Source organism: Babylonia areolata, chromosome 27 (genome assembly GCF_041734735.1).
Source record: "Babylonia areolata isolate BAREFJ2019XMU chromosome 27, ASM4173473v1, whole genome shotgun sequence".
NCBI lineage: Eukaryota > Metazoa > Mollusca > Gastropoda > Neogastropoda > Buccinidae > Babylonia > Babylonia areolata.
This window is the reverse complement of record NC_134902.1, coordinates 10,058,441-10,081,310: the sequence shown is the minus strand read 5'-3', so window position 1 is coordinate 10,081,310 and position 22,870 is coordinate 10,058,441. Positions and strand designations below refer to the sequence as shown.

The 22,870-nt window shown below is 46.2% G+C and overlaps 1 protein-coding gene across 4 annotated transcripts in view; it reads right to left on the bottom strand.

The window, feature by feature from the left end:
• LOC143301280 (TNF receptor-associated factor 6-like) overlaps window positions 1-22,870 on the bottom strand; it is a 142,539-nt gene that overhangs the window by 6,542 nt on the left and 113,127 nt on the right. For all 4 annotated transcript variants that reach the window (XM_076615461.1, XM_076615459.1, XM_076615462.1 and 1 more), the window contains 3 exons: window positions 21,306-21,383; window positions 10,852-11,124; window positions 2,434-2,799 (listed from right to left, as the gene is read on the bottom strand). In XM_076615461.1, the coding sequence (XP_076471576.1) occupies window positions 2,434-2,799; window positions 10,852-11,124; window positions 21,306-21,383 (717 nt within the window). The remainder of the gene's footprint in view (window positions 1-2,433; window positions 2,800-10,851; window positions 11,125-21,305; window positions 21,384-22,870) is intronic.

Sequence of the window (22,870 nt, the reverse complement as noted above, 5' to 3'; positions counted from 1 at the left end):
TACAGGAAACTAAACATATTAGGTCACCATACAATCCCTTTAGGGGAAGACTGTGCACTATGGCCGTGTCTCTTTGACAGTACCCATGGTGCCTATTCTGGTTCAGTGTACATTCTGTACAACCCACTGAGCCCCTAAATGACAACAATTGCAAAGTTGCAGATCCTGCAGTTTGTGTGTCACCAGGAGTGCAAGTGGCTGTTACATCCCTCCCATGACAGTTCCCATTTAATCTGCCAACACCAAAGCCTTGGATACACACTCACCACACAGGCAGCTGTCAGATGTGGACTATGGTTAATGGGCAAAATGACAATGGTTGATGGGCACTTATCTGAGGACAGGGAAATGGACATGATCAGTTATTATTCCTATCCAGTGCATCTAATTTCCACACACACACACACATTCATACAAACACACACACATATACACACACAAATACACACAGTTCAGTTCCAGTTTCAAGGTGTCAAAGTGTGCAGACTGACCTATATACACTATACCACGTCTGCTGTTAAAAAAAAAAAGAAGAAAATCTTTTTAGCCAGTTCAGTGCCAGTGATTAAGAGCTCTCCCCTTGCCAGGGAATTTTTAGTATTCAGGGGTAACATTTTTTTTTTAAATTCCAGTACAAAAGATATAGATGTAAAATAAACATTTCTGTGATGGAAAATGAATATGGATCTGAATCTGAGCTTTTATTCCATTTATTTTCATTGTAGATAACTATCCAAGCATTTCATATTGTGTTGATAAGTTTTGTGGACCAAAATTTTGTTCACCAAAAAAGTCGAATACCACCTCAAGAGAATGACATCTGAAAAGCAAACAAACAAAATACAAATGGAAATAGCATGCTTGCATCACATTATTCCTGTAGAAGAAAATAAAACAGTTATATGTTTATGCTAACAATCACAACGCTTGTAAACAGGTAAGTGAATAACTGTCCCAACAATGACAAACGATGGTTCTGTCAGAATAAACAGTCAACCATATTTTCAGAAACTGAACAGTCAAGCTTTTTTATTTTATTTTATTTATTTAATTTTTTACACCAAAGAGCGTTCCCTATTTAAAGGGGGTAACTCTTTGTTGATACTTGTACAATGCCTGGCCAGATGAACACTGTGAAAGACAGTTCACTAAGTCATGGACACACCCATTTGCCGCACCTTTTTTCTTTCTTTTTTTTTTCCACATAATTTTTTTCCATTAATCCTCATTTTCAGTTTTTGTTTGTTTGTTTTTTTGTTGTTGTTTTTTTCCCTATCTTCTGGCGCAACAACTGCCCTAGGGTGTCTTGCAGCATGCAATCTAGGAATGTTCATAAACTGTATACAGTTGTTTGGGTTTATTGTTGCTCTGGCGTGTTGTTGCTTGTATTCTAAGCACGTATAACATGTGATTACTTCTGTCTGGGTTTGTTTATTCTCACAACAACAGAAAATACACTAGAGCAATTACAACACAAATGCAAACACTAATTCAGTACTAAAGTCATGCATGCATAGATATTGTCCATTAATAGAGAAACAAACAGACAATTGTGAGCGAATACAAGTATCATAAGAGAGAAATGGGAGAAGGAGAGAAGTTATTTCATACAACTTTTAATACCGCTTGCTGTGCTGTTTAAAAAAAAAAAAAACATGAAGGAAAAAGACAGGGAAAAGAATGGGGGGGAAAAAAGAAACGTTTAACACTGCAACTCATACCAGAACATTAACAAACCCATTTGCCACACCTATCATCTTACACCACTCCACTCTCTCTCCTCCCCCTCTTCTCAAATTACACAAAAGTACTGCATCCTTACTGTCAGTCATTGTCAACTGCTCAAAATTGATGTCTGATTGGACATACGGACTGAACAAATCGTTGAACATTGATGTTAGTGTCATGACTTCGAGTTCAAACCAATCAACAGACAAGACAGATGCATCTCTCATCATTATTACCATACAAAATCATCTGCACAGCTGTGTAAATCCATTGACAGGGACCACAGAGTCAGCTGGACAAAGTTCCCCAAGTTATTTTTGCACATGACACAAACCCACTTTTCAGTCGCACTCGAAGCCCAATTAGCCAAACATTATCGAGAATAAATGGGTCCTCCATCTGACTATGCAAATTTAATTAGTATGTTTATGATCCAGACACATTAAACTAGCCATTCATATTTCGTTTGTCTTCACTGAACCAAACTCTGATTGGAGGATCAGGAAAAATCGGAATAGATGCAGGACGTCAATGGATGTCTTAAAGGCACTATAGCAACATTTTTTTGTAGGATGTCAGCTCAACTGGTTAAAAACAGAGCAAATGCCAGACCTTTCACATAAACCCAATGTGCTTGTTTAGGTCTTGAGAGCCTACTCCAGGACCAACATCCAAATACACACACACACACACACTGTGCTGTACCTTCTGCCTGTAGTTCCTTTCCAGGTTGTCCATCTTGACCTGCAGTTCCAGTAGCTTCTGGTCGTGCACCACTAGTTTCTGTTCGTCCTGCAGTGTGCTGATGCTGGGGCCACTCCACTCCTGCCTCCCTCCACCCGCCACCTCCACCTCCCTGTTGTCCCGCCCGTCAGAGGTGTAACTCATCACTGAGGCTTCATGGCCAACCACAGATGGGGCTCCGTGCATCAGTGACTTGGGATCAGAGGAGGAGTGATTAAGGGGATACTGGGCAGTTTGCAGCGAGGGGATTGCAGAGTCCAGGGAGGCAGAGGAGACTGGAGACCTGAGTGACTGTAAAGTTGAGGGAACAGACCACCCTGACACTCCCTGAAACCAGCAGGAAAGCACTTTTCAGTATAGGCAACTTTGATACTCCCTGAAATCAGCAGGAAAGGATTTCAACTCTTTGGAGATGTCAACTCAAAAACAACATGCCAAGGCTCTAGCATCTGCAGAACGATGATTTTGTTGTTGTAATACACTAAGCGACATTCAATTAATAATAATATTAATAATTTAAAAAATGGACATTTCTCCAGACATACTGCTCAAAGCGCTTTACATTTCGTTCCCCACTCCCACCTACCCCATCAATACTTCTCTCCACCTCCACTCCCCCCCCCCCCCCCCACATACACGGAAGCACGTGCCAGAAAACACTATGTCACAGGCTTTGAGGTTTGTCTTCAAGGTGTCCTTGAAGTGCTTGCAGGGTCTTCCAAGTTCGCAGTGGCCTTCCTTCAGCTGGCCATACAAAAGCATCTTCAGGATCCTGCTGTCTGTCATGCAGACGTGTCCTGTCCAGCGTAGCTGGCACTGGATCAGCAGGCTTTCGATGCTGGGCAAGCCGCTCCTCTCTAGGACCTGGAGGTTGGAGACCCTGTCTTGCCACTTTATGCCAAGGATCTTTCGTAAGCATCTCTGGTGAAACTGCTCAAGTTGTTGAATGTGACGGCGATACGTCGTCCATGTTTCACAGCAGTACAACAAGGTGGTCAACTCAACAGCTCTGTAGGTTTTGATTCTTGCGCTGAGCCTGATGTCTTTGTTGTTCCACAGCCTGTTGTTGAGTCTGCCAAAGGCGGAGCTGGCCTTGGCGATGCGCAGCGTCACTTCTGCATCAAGGGCTCCATTGCTGCACAGGGTGCTGCCCAGGTAGCAAAACTTGTCGACTGACTTGATCTCTGTGTCATCGATCTTGATTGCAGGTGGGGGGGAGGCACTGGCATTCTGTGAGCTAGCTGGTTGGTACATGGCTTCAGTCATGGAGTCACCGCAAGTTGAAAAGATTTTTTTGTTTTTTGTTTTGTTTTGCTGCCCCATCAGCTGCACTGTTTCAATGGCATTACTCCCACGCCACTCGTTTAGATTCCTCCATACACGACCACACCGGGTTCATCCGTCACAGTTGCAGCGTCGGCAGTCGGCAGGGAACCATCGATGTTAGGTCGCCAGAAGGCCACACACCAGAGGAGCCCTTGCACTGCTGCTGATCACTTTGGTGGTGTTCAGTGGTGCCTGTTCTGATTTAACGAACTTAGGACACCACCTACTAAGCCCCCTAATAAAGACAATAATGGCTTAGTCGTGGAGCCAGACTGAGTGAGCATCCCTCCCAGAGTGGAGACCGCCACCACATCCCTCAAACAACAGCCCCCCATGAATCTGCCATCACTGAAGACATTGACAGGACTCACCCCAAGGTGAAGCACAGAAGTGGAGGGGTATCGAAACTGAGGTCACCATGAGAACAGGGCATGAAAGGCCACAGACTTTTGAGACCGTTTTGTCTATACTGACGATGATGGAGGAAGAGGATGACGATGATGTTGCTATGGAGGTCCATTTTTGGTTTGGGACTGTGTGACAAGGCTGTACTCTATGCTTCCTGTCATAATGATATCCCGAGTTGGGTCACGGTTAAGTATGTGTAATTAAACCCAGTGTTAACCAGGCCCGAGATACAGACACTTAGAGTGTTGGTCAAGTAATTAGAGCAACACACCCAAAGACGCATCCTTGAAGTGGATGACACTCCACTGCGTGGTCCCAGTCTCCCCATTTAAGCCCACAGCACACTCAACTCTGGGTAGGAGCCGGCCACAGGGTGAAAAACCCACCTCCACTGGGATTCGAACCCGCGTCCTCCCAGCCATCAGTCCGCGACGCTAACCACTTCGCCACAGCGGCTGGTGTTTTTGTTGAAAAGTTTGCCATCTGTGCGAAACTGAATGTAGATGCCCCGGTCACAGTCTTGGAAGGCATCAATCAGCATGGCAGAGAAGAGAATGAAAATAAATGAAATGAAATTATGGTGCTTAAAGCCTCGCTGACCACTAAGGCCATCTCAAGGCTATCGCCGCGTTAATAAGTACTACAAGGATAAAAAAACAAACAATTAAAACGAGTCACCACTTCAAACTTTCCACTCCAAAGTTTAAAAAAAAACTTCCATGGTTTAAAACCTTCAAATCTGGTTAAAAATGTTCACTTCTTTTAAGAAGTCCATCAGCGCCCATGGAGGGACATCACGAAACAAAGTCTTCAAAGAAACCGCCGTGTAATGTCTGTGTCTAACGTCATGCAGATCCCAACAGTCAAGGAGCACGTGTTTCACGGTGAGAGGCTCATCACAGGGAATACATCGAGGGGCCTCTTCCCCCTTCAACAAGTAAGAATGAGTAAAAAAAAGTGTGCCCCGCACGCAGTCTGCACAGCACAGACTCCTCCTTTCTGTTCTTCACCCCCGAAGGGAGGGTCTCTTTTTGGTCTGGATGGATCTGGAATAGCTTGTTGTCTGTCTGGGTGTTCCACTCCTCTTGCCAAAGATCTTTAACACAAGTGTTCACCTTCCGCTTCATGTCTGTGTATGGTACAAAGGATCTGGATAATTCTTTCTTTACAGCGTTCCTGGGCAGCAGGTCTGCCCTTTCGTTACCACGAATGCCAACATGTCCGGGAACCCAGGCCAACACAACCTCGTATCCTTTCTTCGTTGCGAGAGTAAAAGTTTCATAAAATTCCAGCAGTTTGGGATGAGTCAGATTCCTGCAGGCGATGATCGCCTCCAGGGCTGACAAGGAGTCGGAAAAGATCATGAATCTCTTTTGTTTCGAAGAGAGAACCATTTTTACCACCAGAACCAGTGCGGTCAGTTCCGCAGTGTACACCGAGCTGTCAGACAGGATGTGTTCCGTTGAGGGGTGGTCAGGAAAGGCGGGACAGAACGCAGATGCAGCGACTCCGTCCTCTGACTTGGAACCGTCAGGAAGATTCTTTGAAAAGTGGGAAATTTGTGGCAGAGTTCCGAAAAGAAAGTTCTGTAGGCCAGAGAACTGGTGGAGTCTTTACGGTATGAGGCCAGATCGAATCGGACCTCAGGTGTTCTAAAGGTCCATGGAGGGCTGTTGGGGAACTTGGAGAAATCTGAGATGCCACCGACATCCAGATTGGCATTTTCTAAGTGCAGCTGAATGCGGAGTCCAAGAGGAGGGATGCAGTTTGGGTTGTCTTTAAATTTCTTATCGAAAGGGTTGTTGAATACAGCGTCGTAAGCAGGGTTTGTAGGTTCAGAAAACAATTTCAAATAATAATTTAGGGTCAGCTTCAGTCTGCGGTTGGAGAGAGGCGGTTCCCCCGCCTCTGCGTAAGGCTGTGCACAGGGGTGGTGCGGAACGCACCTAAGCTGAGACGGAGCCCTTGGTGGTGTATAGGGTCCAAATAGTTTCAGGTAAGACAGTCTGGCCGAGCCGTATACTACACTTCCATAATCCAGTTTGGACCGGACCACAGCTCTGTAGAGGTGAAAGAGAGTTCTCTTATCAGCACCCCAGCCCGTGTGTGCTACAACTCGCATGGTGTTCAGGGCTTTTTGGCAAGATATTTTCAGCTGTTTGATGTCTGGGGTCCTGTCTTGCCACTTGATGTTCAGTAGCTTCCCGAGGCATGTTGTGTGGAAGTGGTTCAGTTTCTTGGCATGTCGTTGGTACACTGTCCAAGTTTCGCAGGCGTACAGTAGTGTGGGGAGAACTACTGCTCTGTAGACCTTTAGCTTGGTCTCAAGACTAATGCCTCTTCTGTTCCAGACATTTGCATTGAGTCTACCAAAAGTTGCGCTTGCTCTTGCAATCCTGACGTTCACTTCATCGTCGATTGTCACATTTTGTGACAGTGTGCTGCCAAGGTATGTGAACTGCTCCACCGCACTGAGTCTCTGACTGTTGACTGTGATGTTGGGCTCAACGTAGGGTTTCCCTGGGGCTGGCTGATGGAGAACTTCAGTTTTCCTTGTGCTGATGGTAAGGCCGAAGTTCCTGCTGGCAGTGGCAAACTTGTCGACGCTGAGTTGCATGTCAGCTTCAGATCCAGCGTTGAGGGCACAATCATCAGCAAACAAAAAGTCTCTGATGATGTCTGTCATGACCTTCGTTTTTGCCTTAAGCCTTCTGAGGTTAAACAGCTTGCCATCTGTTCGGTACTTTAGGCCAATTCCAACATCGCCATCTCTGAAGGCATCAGTAAGCATTGCAGAGAACATGAGGCTGAACAGCGTTGGAGCCAGGATGCAGCCTTGCTTGACACCATTTGTGACAGCAAAAGGAGCAGGTGTTTCGCCTTTGTCCTGGACTCGAGCCTGCATGCCTTCATGGAATTGGCTGACCAAGGAAATAAATTTCCGAGGGCATCCGTACTTGGCCATGATCTTCCACAGTCCCTCTCTACTCACGGTGTCGAAGGCCTTAGTGAGGTCGACATAGGTGGAGAACAGATCAGCATTTTGCTCTTGACATTTCTCTTGCAGCTGCCTTGCAGCAAACACCATGTCAGTGGTTCCGCGCTCTTTCCGGAATCCACATTGGCTCTCAGGCAAATGACCTTGGTCAAGGTGTGCTGTGAGGCGGTTTAGTAGGATCCTGGCAAGTATCTTGCCTGCGATGGAGAGCAAGGAAATGCCCCGATGGTTATCACAGGCTTGCAGGTTCCCCTTTCGCTTGTACAAGTGAATGATAGATGCATCTTTGAAATCCTGGGGGATCGTCTCTTCTTTCCACATGAGTGAGTACAGCTGATGGAGCTTCTCAGTCAGCACATGCCTCCATCCTTGTAGACCTCTGCTGGTATGGAGTCTGAGCCAGGTGCTTTGCCACTGGATAGCAGACGGATTGCTTTCTGGGTCTCAAGAGGTGTTGGCGGATCGTCCAGTGCTTCGTTGATGGGGACTTGTGGGAGACGGTCTATGGCTTCATCATTTATGAAGGAAGGGCGATTTAAGACACTGTTGAAGTGCTCAGCCCAGCGTTCGAGAATTTTCTCCTTCTCGGTGATCAAGGTATTCCCATCTGCACTGAGGAGGGGGGATGATCCTGAGGATGTGGGGCCGTAGACTTCTTTTAAGGCATCATAGAACCTCTTCATATCGTGCCTGTCAGCATATCCCTGGATCTCATCAGCTTTGTCACTCAGCCACTTATCCTGCATCTGGCGTAACTTTTGCTGAACAGTCCTGCGGATGGCATCGTACGCATCCTTTTTTGATGTGGACTTCGGGTTGCTCAGGTAGGCTTGATGCAGACAGCATTTCTCATCCAGAAGCTGCTTGATTTCATCACAGTTTTCATCAAACCAGTCTTTGTGCTTTCTGGTCATGGGTCCCAGGGTCTCTGAAGCTGTACTATAGATCAGCTCATGCAGGGTCCTCCAGTCAGACTCCACATTCTGGTTGTCCAGAGAGGCGGATTCCAGACGATCTTCCAGCAGCTCCACAAAGGACTGTTTGATGGTGATGTTTTTCAGCTTAGCGATGTTAAGCCGTTTTGGAGCCTTCTGGCCTTGGGGGCGTCTCTTGGGCTGGATTCGAATATTCAGCATCGAGACTACAAGGCGATGGTCTGTCCAACACTCGGCGCCGCACATGGTCTTTGTTACACGTACATCTTGCCTAGCCCTTTTCCTGACGATGACATAATCGATGAGATGCCAATGCTTTGAGCGAGGGTGCATCCATGACGTCCTGTTACGGGTAGGGAGGCAGAAAACTGTGTTGGTTATCAGCAGTTCATGCTCTGCACAGGTCTGAAGCAAAAGCAATCCATTTGGGTTGCAGTGGCCCACACCATGCTTTCCAATCACTCCATCCCAGGAGATGTAGTCAGAGCCAACTCTAGCATTGAAGTCCCCAAGAATGATGAGCTTATCTGCTTTAGGGATAGCAGCAATGACGAGTGAAGGTCCTCGTAGAACTTCGCCTTCACTTCATCCGGGTTGGTCATGGTTGGGGCGTAGGCACTGACAATGGTGAGGTGCTTCTGGCCAGATGCCAGTGGGAGTTTCATGGTCATAAGCCTATCGTTGACTCCCTTTGGGATTCCAGCTAGCTTGCTGACAAGTGCTGTTTTTACTGCAAAACCAACGCCAGCCTCACGTCGCTCTTCGCTTCCTCGTCCACTCCAGAAGAAGGTGTAACCAGATCCCTGTTCACAGAGCTCGCCTTCGCCTGCAAGCCGAGTCTCACTCAAGGCTGCGATGTCAATGTTGTATCTGGCGAGTTCGGATGCAACTAGTGCCGTTCTCCTGTGGGGTCTGTCCGCGTTATCTCTGTCCAGGAGAGTCCTTATGTTCCAAGCACCAATGGTGAGAGGAACGATCCTTGTTTTTTTTCTTTTCTTTCTTGTTTCGACCGCTGATGTAGGGTCTCCGCCAGCCGCGGTATGCTGGCCAGGGTGATATGGAGCAGGCAATTTTTAGGGCACCTTTTCTAGCCCCTTCCTCATGCCAGGGAGGTGAGCAGCGCATTCATAAAGAGGGCTGCTCAGACGGCTGCCGAGCTCCATCGCTGCTCCTGTCGACGAAGAACGACCCTATGGCCTGAGCCGCCTGCGTGCAGGTCTGCGGCTGCGACTGCCAGTGTACCCACACCTGTCGTTTCGTCACTCACCTGTCGCCACAGGACTTGGGGGTGATGAAATGATGAAGGATGAAAGGTCATTTTGGATGACTGATGACTTGCGCGATGAGTTTGTTTAAAGTGAAGAGGAGTTGCGCAACGTCGACCTCACTCTCTCGTCCGGGTCCACCAATTTCCAGTGGCAAGACTAAGTCGAGGCGACTGGAGGATGAGCACAGATGCAGTGGATGACCAAGATATCCTTTCGGTGTCTCATCTTGCTCTCTGCACTCCACAGTGCGTTGCTGTAACCGCCTTCCTCTCCGTTGAACTGATAGGTTTCTTCCGCAGATTCTGCCGGATCCAGACTTCGCATGCATGGGTAGACACACCCCGGGGGGCAACTGCGTGTGGCATGCACACAGCACGGTGGAGCTAGATGGCCGTCGGTGGCTCTCCTGAGCCAACGCCCTTTTATGGATCTCCATGAGGGTGTCTAGCCACCCGCCTCACCAGTCCCGGAAGGGAGCGGTGGGAGTGCCAGTTTAGTCGCCGGCAACCCGACCCTGAACAGGTTGTACTGGATTACAGGTTATCAGTAGCAGATCTAATGACCTGACCTGACCTAGCATATAATCATCATCAGGATAACCAGTTGATCAACAACATTACTTTCGTTTTCTGTCACGTTTTTGGTGTTGCTTTTGTATATGTTGTGTTCGAAAATCAAACAAATTCCAGCCACCTCCTCTGTTCTACACGTCCTGGCAGCCATGTTGACACGCTCAACAACTTCTTGCTATACAAAATGGAAAAAAAAAAGCATCAAAATCAAGCCAAAACTTGCTGAGATATTGCTTTGAACACGCATCAAGGGCAGTCACCATTTGCAATGAAGAAAGTGTTTCCAAACAAGTGGCTGGACTGTTGATAATGCAGTTACCCGAAACCGTGCATATATTCATGGTCAGAGGTGAAAGGCTTAACTGCAGACAGCCTGAAACCACTGACACTGTACAGTCCCTGCTCACTGCTATCTGCTCCTCTCCTCTACACCCATTTCCAACATGACCCTGCCCTTACCTGTCGATGTGATCATCATCAGGTTAACCAGAATCACTTCAGGTGATCAACAACATTACATTCATTTTCTATCATGTTTTCATAGTTGCTACAGTTTGACACTGTGTGGAAAATCAAACAAAATTCCAGCCACCTCTTCTTTATTGTACATCCTGGCAGCCATGTTGACACACTAAACAGCTGTTCGCTTTGCAAAAAGCAAACATCCACATCAAAATAAAGTAAAAACTTGCTGAGATATCACTTCAAACATGCATCAAGGCAGTCATCATCTGCAAGGAAGTAAACTATTTGCATGACCAGCTAGAAGTGTGGATATATATATTTACACTCAGAAGTGCAAGGTTTAAGCTATCACTGCCCAGGGTCTATCAGTCTGAATTCTATGTCTCGGCATAGCCACAATGCCTCACCTGCTGAGGTTCTCTGAGGCTGGAGACATCTGACTCTCTGGTACAAGCAGGCTGAATGGCCTCCATGCGAAGGGCCGAAAGCTGATAGATCATGGGCACCATCCCGGACAGGGCACCTGCCATGTCCGCCCCACTGACCCCATCCCTGGCCACAGCTCCAGTCAGTGGGGGTATGTGCAGGTATTGGAACAGCTGGGTGACCCCGTGACACAGCAAGTTGAGGTGGGACACCATGTTGTCTGACAGGTGACTGTCCAGCTCACTGCGCATAATCTGGAAGCGCGCGTGCACACACACACACACGTCATAGTACACAATCATAAATAGTACACAATCAAAAATACAATCTACAAATTCTGAATCTCTCAAACTCACTCACTCACCGATAGTCATTTTAGTTCATACTGGAAAGGGAAAAGCCTTTGAGAATTATTCGGGGGTGGGGGGTGTGTGTGTGTGTGTGGAAGGTGGGTCTTCAGACCGGATTTGAAAGACTGCAGCGAAGATGAGTGATGGAGAGGCTGAGGAAACTTGATTCCAAAGAATGGGGCTTGGTATGATAAACTGCCTTGGCCATATGTTTTGATCTGATGGTGGGGGGTGGTCCTAAGCAGTGAGAAGAAGAGTGGAGTTGGCGTGAGGGTATGTTAGGATGAATGAGATCGGAAAGATACTGTGGACCAGTATACTCAATGGACTTGAAACAAAGAGAGACAACTTTGTAAATAATTCTTTCTTGTGCTGGGAGCCAATGCAAAGCTTGAAGGAGAGGACAGACATGATCAAATTTAGAGGAACAAAAGACAAGTTGAGCAGCATGGTTCTGGACTTTATGAAGTTAACAATGAGGTAGCTGGGTGAACCGACAAGAAGGGAATTACAATAATCTAGGTGGGACAGCTCAAAGACACAAAGAAGAGTTCTGGTTGCATCTTCAGTCAGGAGATGACGAATGGATGCAATTCTGTGAATTTCAAATTAACACAGTTTGCATATATTTGCAACATGCTGCTGACAGGAAAGAGAATGGTCGAGTATGACACCAAGATTATGGACAGAAGAGAAAGAGGAATGTCAATGCCACTGAGGGAGACTTTCTTTCTAAATGTCCTATAAGTTGTTGTTGTAAAATGTTGACCTATAAAATAGAATATAAAAAATATCTTAAAAAAACCAAACAAACCTCCCGCACCCCACATTTTATTGTGTCAGAAATGAGATGGTACACCAATAAAACATGAATACAAAACAAATCAGGTCGAAAAAGGCTGTCTACCATACACAAGAAACATGCACACATGCTGCATGTTCCACATATTGTCCACCGTACACAGGAAACATACCACACTGCATATTCCATACAGTGCAAAGCTGAGTAGAATTCATCTAAAACAGCCCATACCCGGCTAAGCATGCATGTTCTAGTTGTGGATGCTGCTTTGGCTACTTTGTTAGTGCCAACAAGTTAAGGACACAGTGTATAATAAGGGTAACCGTGCAATGATGGTGCAAACTGACAGACATTTTAACTCTTTCATCCAGTTTTCCAGCTTGCTGGAATCATTCCTTTCATTCATGGAGCCTGGAAAACCGTGCAGCAGTTTTCCTCCTTCCTTACCAAATTGAGGCAGTTGATGAAGCTATGGTGCTGCTCACGGGCCGTTTAGGCTTCAAACATTATATAAGGTCAAACCTGTCTGGCATCAAGCCGTGGGTACCTGCCAACGTCAAGACAGCATACTGCAACAACATGGAGGTGTACACAGGTAAATACAGTCAACAAACTGATGGGGCTCAGTGCTCGTGTTGTGATTGGTCTGACCAAACCAATTCATGACTTTGGCCATGTTGTCTTCACAGACAATTTTGCACCTCACCTGTGCTGAGAAAGTACCTGTTGGGCAAGGGGATGCACCTGTGTGGCACAATGCGACCAAATTGTATTCACTACCCAAGTGATCTGATCAAGACAAAGGCAGAAATACACCAGGTTCCTTGTCGTACTGCTGAATGGCAACAGTGTGGTGACATGGCAGCAACATCATGGAAAGACAACAGAATGGTGTACTACCTCTCCGCAGCACACCCACTTCATGACAACTCCTTTGTCGCCCACACTTTTGTCCTTGAGGGGAAAGTGACAGACCACAGACCTCAGGGACAAAGCAAGCAAGACCTGCTCTCCTTCAAGCTGGACCTGGCCCACCAACTGATAAGCAACCTTTTTGCTGAAAAACCTCATCTTGGCCAACCCAGAATGGAAGCAAGTGCAGCAGACCTCTGTTTTGATGACAAAGACCACCATTCAAGGAGATGGCAAAAACCACAACTGTGTGGTGTGCACAGTATGTCACAAGTACAACCACATACACCCTGGAGCCAGCTATGCCAACAAACCCTTCAAAAAATGTAAAACAACAATCAAGTGTGAAAAGTGTGGTGTGCAATTGTGCAGCAACCAGTATACCACACACATTTCACCTTTAACCTCTTGATTGAGCTGTTGACATTCGGTGTACGTCATGAAATGTCGCTCACCAATGCTGTATTGACGTGCGCTGTATGTCATGTTATAATGTTCTATGTTTTGAGGAGATGTTTACAAAAATGAAATCAGAGAATGATATACAGAATTGTATGCCTAAATTACTTTGTAAATGCAACACTTGTAGAAGTGTGTGTGTGTGTGTGTGTGTGTGTGTGTGTGTGTGTGTGTGTGTGTGTGTGTGTGTGTGTGTTGTCATTTTGTTTTGTATGAGAAAAAGAATGAAGGGGGTGTGGCATACCATGAACCAGTTTCAGTGTGTGTGTGTTGGGGGTTTGGGGTGTTGGGGAGGTAGGGGTGTGTGTGTTTGTATTTCAGCTTCTGAAAACAATCAGAAATAAAATGGTACCATTTCATAACCTGTATATATATATATATATATATATATATATATATATATATATATATATATATAAACAAAACAAAACCCCAACAAACTTAGTCTTTTATGCTATGTGTTTCAGGTATGCAGCATGGTGATGATCATGATGTTCGTCCTGGACCATCTGGAGATGACAACTTGCCACAAACCTGCAGCTGAAGACCAGCAGCAGCAAGACCAAAGGGCAGTAAATAAGCCTCCAGCAATTCTGGATTATCAATAAGCCTCCAGCAATTCTGGATTACAACAAAAACATGGGTGCCATGGACCATCATGACCAACAACAACTGCAGCCCTACGATGCCACAAGGAAAACCCAGAAGTGGTACGAATATCTGTATGTGCATTTTCTACAAATTGCCATGCTGAAAGCACACATCCTCAACAAAAAAGCAGGCAACAGCAGTACATTCCTGGACTTCCAGAAGGATGTAATTAGTGCCATGATTTTTGGTGACCAAGACCCAGACACTGCTAAAGATGACCACGCTGTTTGTCTGTGTGGACGACACTTCACTGATGTCATCCCACCTACCCCACAGAAGGCCTGGCTACAAAGGAGGTGCAGAGTCTGCTGGAAGAAACGGCAAAGAAAGGATGTGAGGTTCTACTGCCCAGACTGCCCCAGCAAACCACACTGTGTCTTGAAGACTGTTTCCACAAGTACCACACACAGTGTTTTTACTGGCGATAGATGCTGGGTGGGTACACCCTTTTCATTCTTTGTGTGGACTGTGTTGGAGACTTATGGACCTGGACACTGTTGCACAACCTTTGACAGTGTGTGTGGTTGATCACAACAGTCACAAGAAAGACTGGTTGATGGTCCCAAGGTTGTCACAGCCGAGGGGTAGCAATGGGGACAAGCTCCAATTGTCTATAAAATGCCCCTCAAGGCACGCGTCTCCAACAGCCTCTGACAACTAAGTCCAGCTCCTAGCCTGCTCGTGTGGCCCGGCGGAACTACTACTACTGATAGGAGAAGGGGCGAAGGCGGGTCACCTGGCGCCTGAAAACCAGTGCTTTGGGTAGATGGGGCTCATCAGTCTGGGAAGACAGCTCATCTAAGAGAAGGAAAACTCTGATTTCAAACCTCCGCTGCCTTGCGGCCATACCCACTCATAGGAAAGGCTTCGGGAGTCAACCCTGAGGAAAAATCCGGGCAGATGCAGTCCGTTAGCCTCAGCAGGCAGTTCTTCCAAGAGAAGGAAAACTCCCAAGAGAAAACCCGGCCAACTGTAAACCGTTACCAGAACAGGAGATCACCGAAGACGGCGCCACAGTGGCCTCTCTAAGGGGCGTGATCTAGTCAAAACTGGCTGTGCACGCACTCTACGACACATGGCTACGCAGACAACGTTAGACCGATGTGGTGTCGTCTTCCTGGACCATGGCCGGGGGGAGACGGTGCCGGGCCCTCAGCCTCAAAGGGGCCCATCCACAACTACCGACCACAGACGCGATCCTTCCCAGACTCTTTGGGGAGAACAGAATGGAGCACATGGGCAAGCAGCACTTCGTATCATCCACTGGAATGCTGAAGGAGTACAGTGCAAGAAATGAAATGAAATTATGGTGCTTAGAGCCTCACCAACCACTAAGGCCATCTCAAGGCTATCGCCACGTCAATAACTACTACAAGGATAAAAAAACAACCAATTAAAACGAGTCACCACTTCAAACTTTCCACTCCAAAGTTAAAAAAAAAACTTCCACAGTTTAAAACCTTCAAATCTGGTTAAAAATGTTCACTTCTTTTAAGAAGTCCATCAGCGCCCATGGAGGGACATCACGAAAAAAAGTCTTCAAAGAAACCGCCGTGTAATGTCTGTGTCTAACGTCATGCAGATCCCAACAGTCAGGGAGCACGTGTTTCACGGTAAGAGGCTCATCACAGGGAATGCATTGAGGGGCCTCTTCCCCCTTCAACAAGTAAGAATGAGCAAAAAAAAGTGTGCCCCGTACGCAGTCTGCACAGCACAGACTCCTTTCTGTTCTTCACCCCCGAAGGGAGGGTCTCTTTTAGGTCTGGACGGATCTGGAAGAGCTTGTTGTCCGTCTGGGCATTCCACTCCTCTTGCCAAAGATCCTTAACGTAAGTGTTCACCTTCCGCTTCATGTCTGTGTATGGTACAAAGGATCTGGATAATTCTTTCTTCGCTGCGCTCTCTTCCGAGACTTACGGGCCTCCCGACATTCCGCGTTGAACCAGGGCTTCTTGGCACCTGAGGCTTGGAGGTAGACGATGGGACTGCTGCTTTGGCGCAATCTAAAACGATCCGAGTCAGAGAGTCAGCAGGGTCATTGCTTTTCAATACTGTTTCTTCCTGCAGCTCCGCTCTTATCTTCATGGTAAAAATTCCCCAGTCTGCTTTGTCATAGTTCAGGCGGTCAGGCAGAGAGTCACCTTCTCCATCTGTGGGGCGGAGGACGACAGGAAAGTGGTCACTCCCGTGCAGATCGTCGTGCACTTTCCACTCGTAGTCCAGGACCAACGATGGATCGCAGACCGACAGATCTAAACACGAGAGCTTTCCAGAGGACAGATGAAGGTAAGTGGGAGACTTGTCGTTAAGACAGCACAAGTCCATGTCGGAAAGAAGGTTTTCCAAGAGAAGACCTCGGGCTGATGTCATCTCACTTCCCCAGAGCGGGGAGTGTCCATTGAAGTCGCCCAACAGTAAAAACGGACGTGGGAGCTGGTCGACCAGGTTCATGAGGTCCTGCCTCAGAACACGGACGGAAGGAGGAAGGTAGAGAGAGCAGACAGTGATGGTTTTCTCAAGTGTGACTCTGACTGCCACCGCCTGTAAAGGGGTGCTTAAAAGAACTGTACTATATAAAAGGGACTTGTGAATAAAAAGAGCGACACCTCCCGTCAATCCCTCTTGCTTCGGTTGAGCGGGTTTAAAAACGGAGTTAAAACCAGAGAGAGATAAAACCTTGCCATCTCTTTGCAGAGTCTCCTGCAGCGCCAGCACTGAAGGTTTCAAAGCATGACAAAGCAGCTGGAGTTCCTGAAAATTGGCGTAGAACCCCCGGACATTCCAGTGGATCACTGCCATTAAAAAGGTTAAAAAAAATAAAGCAGCAGCCTATTCCATCGCTACCCCCTGCTCCTCTGCTTGCGGTGGCTCAAGGTCGGCCAGGACGGAGTATTTATTTTTAGAAATTACTTTTTCAGATTCCGACCGAGTCGGAATATCCACGACCTCAGCCCTTCCCGATCCCGCCGAGGCCGCAACCCTCCCCTCCTTGAGTTTTGGAGGTACGGGGGGTTTCCGGCCACTTCCGCCAGCCCGAGGGCCAGGCAGACGAGAGGCGGGGCGAGGGGTGCCGGGGGGTGGGGTGGGGTGGGAGGCGGACAACGTGCCTCCGCCCGAGGTTTTCCGCTCCCGCCCAGCAGCCCCTGAGGACTGCCGCACAGGATGGGAAGGGGTGGACACGGCGCCTCCACCCAAGGCCAACGGTTCCGACGAGGTGGGTAAGTCGTCCGTCTGCGTCCCTGTGGACGTCGTCTGGACTGCGACGTCCACCGTCCTGGGTCTGACGACAGAGGCGTACGACGCCTTAGGCGACGCGGCCTCCACCTGTTTCTTTGCCTCAAAGAAGGATATCTTCTTTTCTGTCTTGACCTTCTGGATTTGTTTTTCTTTTTTCTTTCGATGAGGACGGGTGGCCACCTCCGCAGTTCGCACACCGGGCTGGACTAAACGCAATCGCCCTGGTGCGCCGCCTTCGAACAGGTGCCACACGCCTCTTCCTCCTTTCATCGGTTTCTCACGTGTCCAAATTTCGGACATTTAAAACATCTGAGAGGGGACGGCACGTACAGGCTTACACTAACCTTCAGGTATCCGACCCGAATGTCCTTGGGGACATCCGGGCAGCAGAAGGTGAGGAAGAAAGTGTTGGTCGGGACTCTGTCCGACCCCTTCCTCACTGTCACCCTGTACACGTCGGTCACTCCCTGAGAGGACAGCTCGCTCTTGATTTCAGCCTCAGACACACCTTTCAACTCCGGGCATCTGATGACCCCCTTTGAGCAGTTGAGACCTTTGTGAGGGGAAACCTTCACCGCCCTATCCACAAAAGTGGTCGCCTTGAGAAGGAGCTGTGTCTGCCTTTTGGACTCTGTCTGCACTAAAAATGCTCTGCTCCTCAGCCTCTTGATGGATTTCAGCGATCCTGCCAGACACTGAAAGCCCTTCTGGATAGCGAAGGGGCTGAGAGCCGACAAGGGCTTGTCATCATCAGCACCCTCCACCACAAGCCACGATGGCCAAAATCCAGAGGTCTCAACGACCTCCGAATCGGAGTCTGAGTCGTCTGTTCCTTGTCGTCGTCTTTTTCCAGAGTTAGGGGGGTGTAATTTTTTGGAAGTCATGTTGAAAAGAATGTAAATTCATCCCTCCCTTACCCACCCACCATGGGGTCCAACTTAGGGGCCAGGGTCAAGGGAACACCAGCTTGACCCCTTCCAGGTTTCGGGAGGGATATACGACCAACAGTCTAGCTCCAACGTGTTCCCCCCCGATCATGCCCAGCTCCTGGGGACAGAGAACCGAGCACTACGAGGGTTACCTTCGCTAGCCACTAAACTGCCAGTCTTGACCCAGCCCCACGAAGGGGTAGCCGATTGACACACACGGGCCAATGTGTGCCGCCTGTCTTAGGAGAGGTCCGAGCCAAAGGGATGTGTTGAGAGCAGCGTGCTCTCTCAATCCCCAGGATCTCATTCCCCTCCATCACAGGTTGCGCTGCACGGCAAACACAGCGGGCCTGAAGAAGGCCGCAGAGAAAAAAGAATGTGAAAAAGAAGGCTTGATGGGGAGCTGAGGACAGAAAAGAGGCGGTAAAAAGAAGAATAGAGAATAACGAAAGGGACAGTGGGTCACGTTTAGTTTGGGCCTCACTCACGACCTGTTCGGCATGGGAAGCCCTATCAGGGGTATCAGTACAAAAACCACCACTTATTCAGCCCGAACAGCTACGATGGCTATGTAGGCTGTCAATTAAGACCTGGGACCAGAGCAGCAAAACCTCAAGAAGCACTGATGCCCCCGCCGACATAGCTCGCTCGATCACTGGCCACTAAGCCTCCCGACCACGACAAGGTAGTGACCCTCCCGGAGAGGGTCAAGAGAACACCAGCCTGACCCCCTCCAGGTTTCGGGAGGATCTGCCTAGCAGATGTGGTGTAGCATCTTTGGATTTGTCCAAACATAGTGACGCCTCCTTGAGAAACTGAAACTGAAACTTATGTGCATAGAACTGGTTTTTTGGGGGTTTTTTTTCAAATAATGTTCTGATTCTGGCTGAGTAACTGCTTGTGTATTGAAGGAGCATTCTCTTCTAGACAGCAAACAAACTTCAAATCATTGAATTGATAAGAACTGCAGTAGTAACTGTGACATTTTTCTTCGGTTATGAACAGCCGTATAGCACTGGGAAAAATGTGAGGCATACTCGGTAAGTACCTGCATCATATGAACACTCTGCAAGCAAAACATTGTCTTGCATGTGGTATGTACTTGCATGCATTGTGTTTGACTCCAGACTCACCTGTTTTACACCTGAGTGTCATCAAACAGTGTCAACAGGGTCACACACAACTTCTCACATCAATTCTGTACACAACAGTACATGACAATGTAAGTGAACTGTAAGTCTCCAAAATAACACCCCATTTCATACTTTCTTTCTCCCTTCTCAATCCTGGAATGAAGGGAATGCATGTATAAAAGGAATGTAGTAACAAGGGGAAGCAAATAGTTCACAGAAAATATGGAATGAAAGGAGTCAAATCATGTATGCTGCATACGGTCTACCATGGGACTCTCAATGAATACAAATGTAACATGTACGGCTTGAAAAAAATGTTTCTTGAAAATCAGTGCATCGAACAATTTAGTTATTCAGATATTAATTAAAGATAGCTGTAGTTTTTCACTGTTAAAAACAACAACAAAAACAAGAAATGAAATACATAGACCACAAAGCACCTCTGGTTATGAGTAGTGGTCATAACACTGGCTGTACAGACCACTGTTTGCCAGAAATTCACGATCATTTTCACCATGTCCCCAAGAAGAAAACTGTGCAAAATCCCAAGTGGTCCTTAACTTTTTGTGAACCCCATAATAAGAATAGTGGCAGGTCCATTTCTTTGTGTGTGGTGTGCTTGACTATGTGTGTATACATATGTATGCATACACATACAATTACATATGAATGTGTATTTGTGTGTGTTTGTATGTTTGATCACACGCATGAGTGTCCTGGCAAGCATATGTGGGTGTGGGTGGGTGTATGTGTGAGTGCGTGTCTGTGTGGCTGTGTATGTATGTGTGTGTCTGTGCATGTGTGTGTTTGTGTGTGCCTATGTGTGCATATGTGTGTAGGGCAGTGGCTATGTACATATCTTAAAATGTATGTATGCACTGTGTGTGTGTGTGTGTGGGGAGGGGTTGTTAATCACATTCTGGTGTGTGTGTGTGTGTAGTTTGTTAGCCACATTTTGGTGTGTGTATGTAAAACTGATGCAATGTGTTAATAATAACAATAATGATAAGTATTTATATAGTGCTGAATCTTGTGCAGAGACAAATCAAAGCACTTTCACACTAGTCATTCATGCACATGCATAACTCAAAACTTGAGAAACTTAAGACAAAGAAAAGGCAGGGGAGTGAGGCTATCTTGGGAAGAGGTGGTTTTTTAGGCCAGACGAAAGAGCTGAGTGAGGAGACCCGATGAAGCAGAAGAGGAAGTTCATTCCAAATGAAATGTCCAGAGACAGAGAAAGAACAGCAGCCGACAGTGGAGTGTTTGAATCTGGGTATGCATAAACAGAGTGGATCCAAAGCCGACTGTAGAGAGCGAGATGGGGTGCAGAGGTGAAGGCAGCCACAAAGATGGGAAGGGGCAGATTTGTGAATACATTTATAACATGGAGTGCTGATCTTGTACTTTATTCTGTGTGAGACAGGGAGCCAATGGAGATGATGCAAAAGAGGAGTGATGTGCTTGGATCTTTTCTTTCTGAGGTCGAGTCAGGCAGCAGAGTTTTATATGTGCTGAAGGGACTGAATGGATGAAGCAGGCAAACCAGATAATTGAGAGTTTCAGTAGTCAAGGCGAGAGAGAATGAGAGAAATGACAAGTCTAGATATTGCATCAGTGGACAGATATTTCCACTGAGAATTGATGTGCCGTAATTGACAATAGCAGGATTGACAGGTCTGACTGATAAATTTCTGCATGGACAGTGTGTTGTCAAGGCCAACGCCAAGGTTCCTGACTGAAGCTGGAAAGAGGGATGGATGTACATGTTTGATTGTGTCAGTTGTGATGGAAGAAAGTTTTTGTTTTGTTCTGATGATGATTCCTTCAGTTTTGTCTGCGTTCAATTGTTATGTAAATTAAAGTGTCCTGTGAAGCACCTATGGCAGATTTATGGTTAGTGTGCTATATAAGTATTCATTATCATTATTATCAACCCAACACTGTTGTGTATCTTCTGACCTGAGCAGTACATCCCAGCAGCTTGAAGTGACAGGTGACCATGGCCTTGGGGCACCTTTCCTCCATGTGCTTCAACATCTGTCCACAAGGAAATTAAATCACATCATCTTGTTCATCATTACTGCATAGCCGACCATGAAAATATGTAGAAAAAAACATGCCAATGATATTAAAAAGTGAACTTTTGGGGGCCACAGTGCAAAACAGAGTGACACACTAGTCACAGAAAGGTCATTATAAGGTGGGAGGAGTGTTATAGAGAGGTGTTTTTATTGAACAGTATGCCTTGCAGCCCATTACAATAAAGCCTCAGCTTCTTTCCCTGAAGGTATTGTTCTATCCCATGTTCTTTTCACCTTCTATATAAAAGACTGCAAAGGCAGTTCTATCCCATGTTCTTTTCACCTTCCATATGAAATGAAATGAAATGAAATTATGGTGCTTAGAGCCTTGCTGACCACTAAGGCCATCTCAAGGCTATCGCCACGTTAATACTTTTTTTTTTTTTTTAACTTTTTTTAAATTTTCCAAAAACATGTATACAATACAGAGAATAGTATAGCAAGGCAAAACAAATCTGTAACAACAACATCGACAGCAACAACAACAAACAAACAAACAAGCAAACAAAAAACAAAAACAAAAAAGATTTGTCCAATCATTCAATCAATCAATGTTTACACCTTAATGATTGTAGTAATCATGGTGATTTAAGATGACATTAATAGCAAATAGCCTGGACCAGTTGTAACATAGCAACAGCATCAAATGTGTCAACTATTACAGTAAATGAGTAATGGTGTCTAGGGTAAGGCGAAAGCAAGTGGTGGCATTATAATGTCATAATAATAATGAGCATGAGTATACCACTTCTGCATTATTGGAAACGAAAGCTTGTAGATGATCACATTGTACAGACAACAGCAACCATAAAAGTTAAAAAAAATAAACAAATAATACATAAAAGAAATAAATAAAGACATGTTAGTACAAAGTAAGGACTGTTATACCTGTCATACAGAATGGTAACTATGGAACATGCGAAATTATGATTAAGTAACAGTTTCCATAATTGGAAGGTAACTGTTCCACTTTGTACGGAAAGCATGATGGTTCATTAGTATATAAGATGCATGTTCTTTGATTTTGTATCTGTATCTGAGCTGTGTTTTAAATGCATTGAGTTGTGGTGGTTGTTTATTGAATTTGCATTTGTACAGAAAGTTTTTGGCAAGTAAAATAATGAAATCTAAAATGTCATCTGTAGCAAATGCGTGTGAGTTTCCAAATAAAACTAATTCTTCACATAACTGGGCATTGTATACATTATTGCATTTGTTATTAATATCAGTTTGGAAAGCAGTCCGAAATCTCTGCACAATCTCACATCTCCAAAAAAGGTGTTCAATGGTTTCTGGATGTGATCCACAGAAGCTACATTTATCATTATGAGAGATATTCATCTGTTTCAGTGATTTGTTTGTTGCAATAATCCTATGAACTATTCTTATTTGAAACCATTTTAAGTTAACGTCACTTATTTTGTGTATTTTGTGAAATGTCTG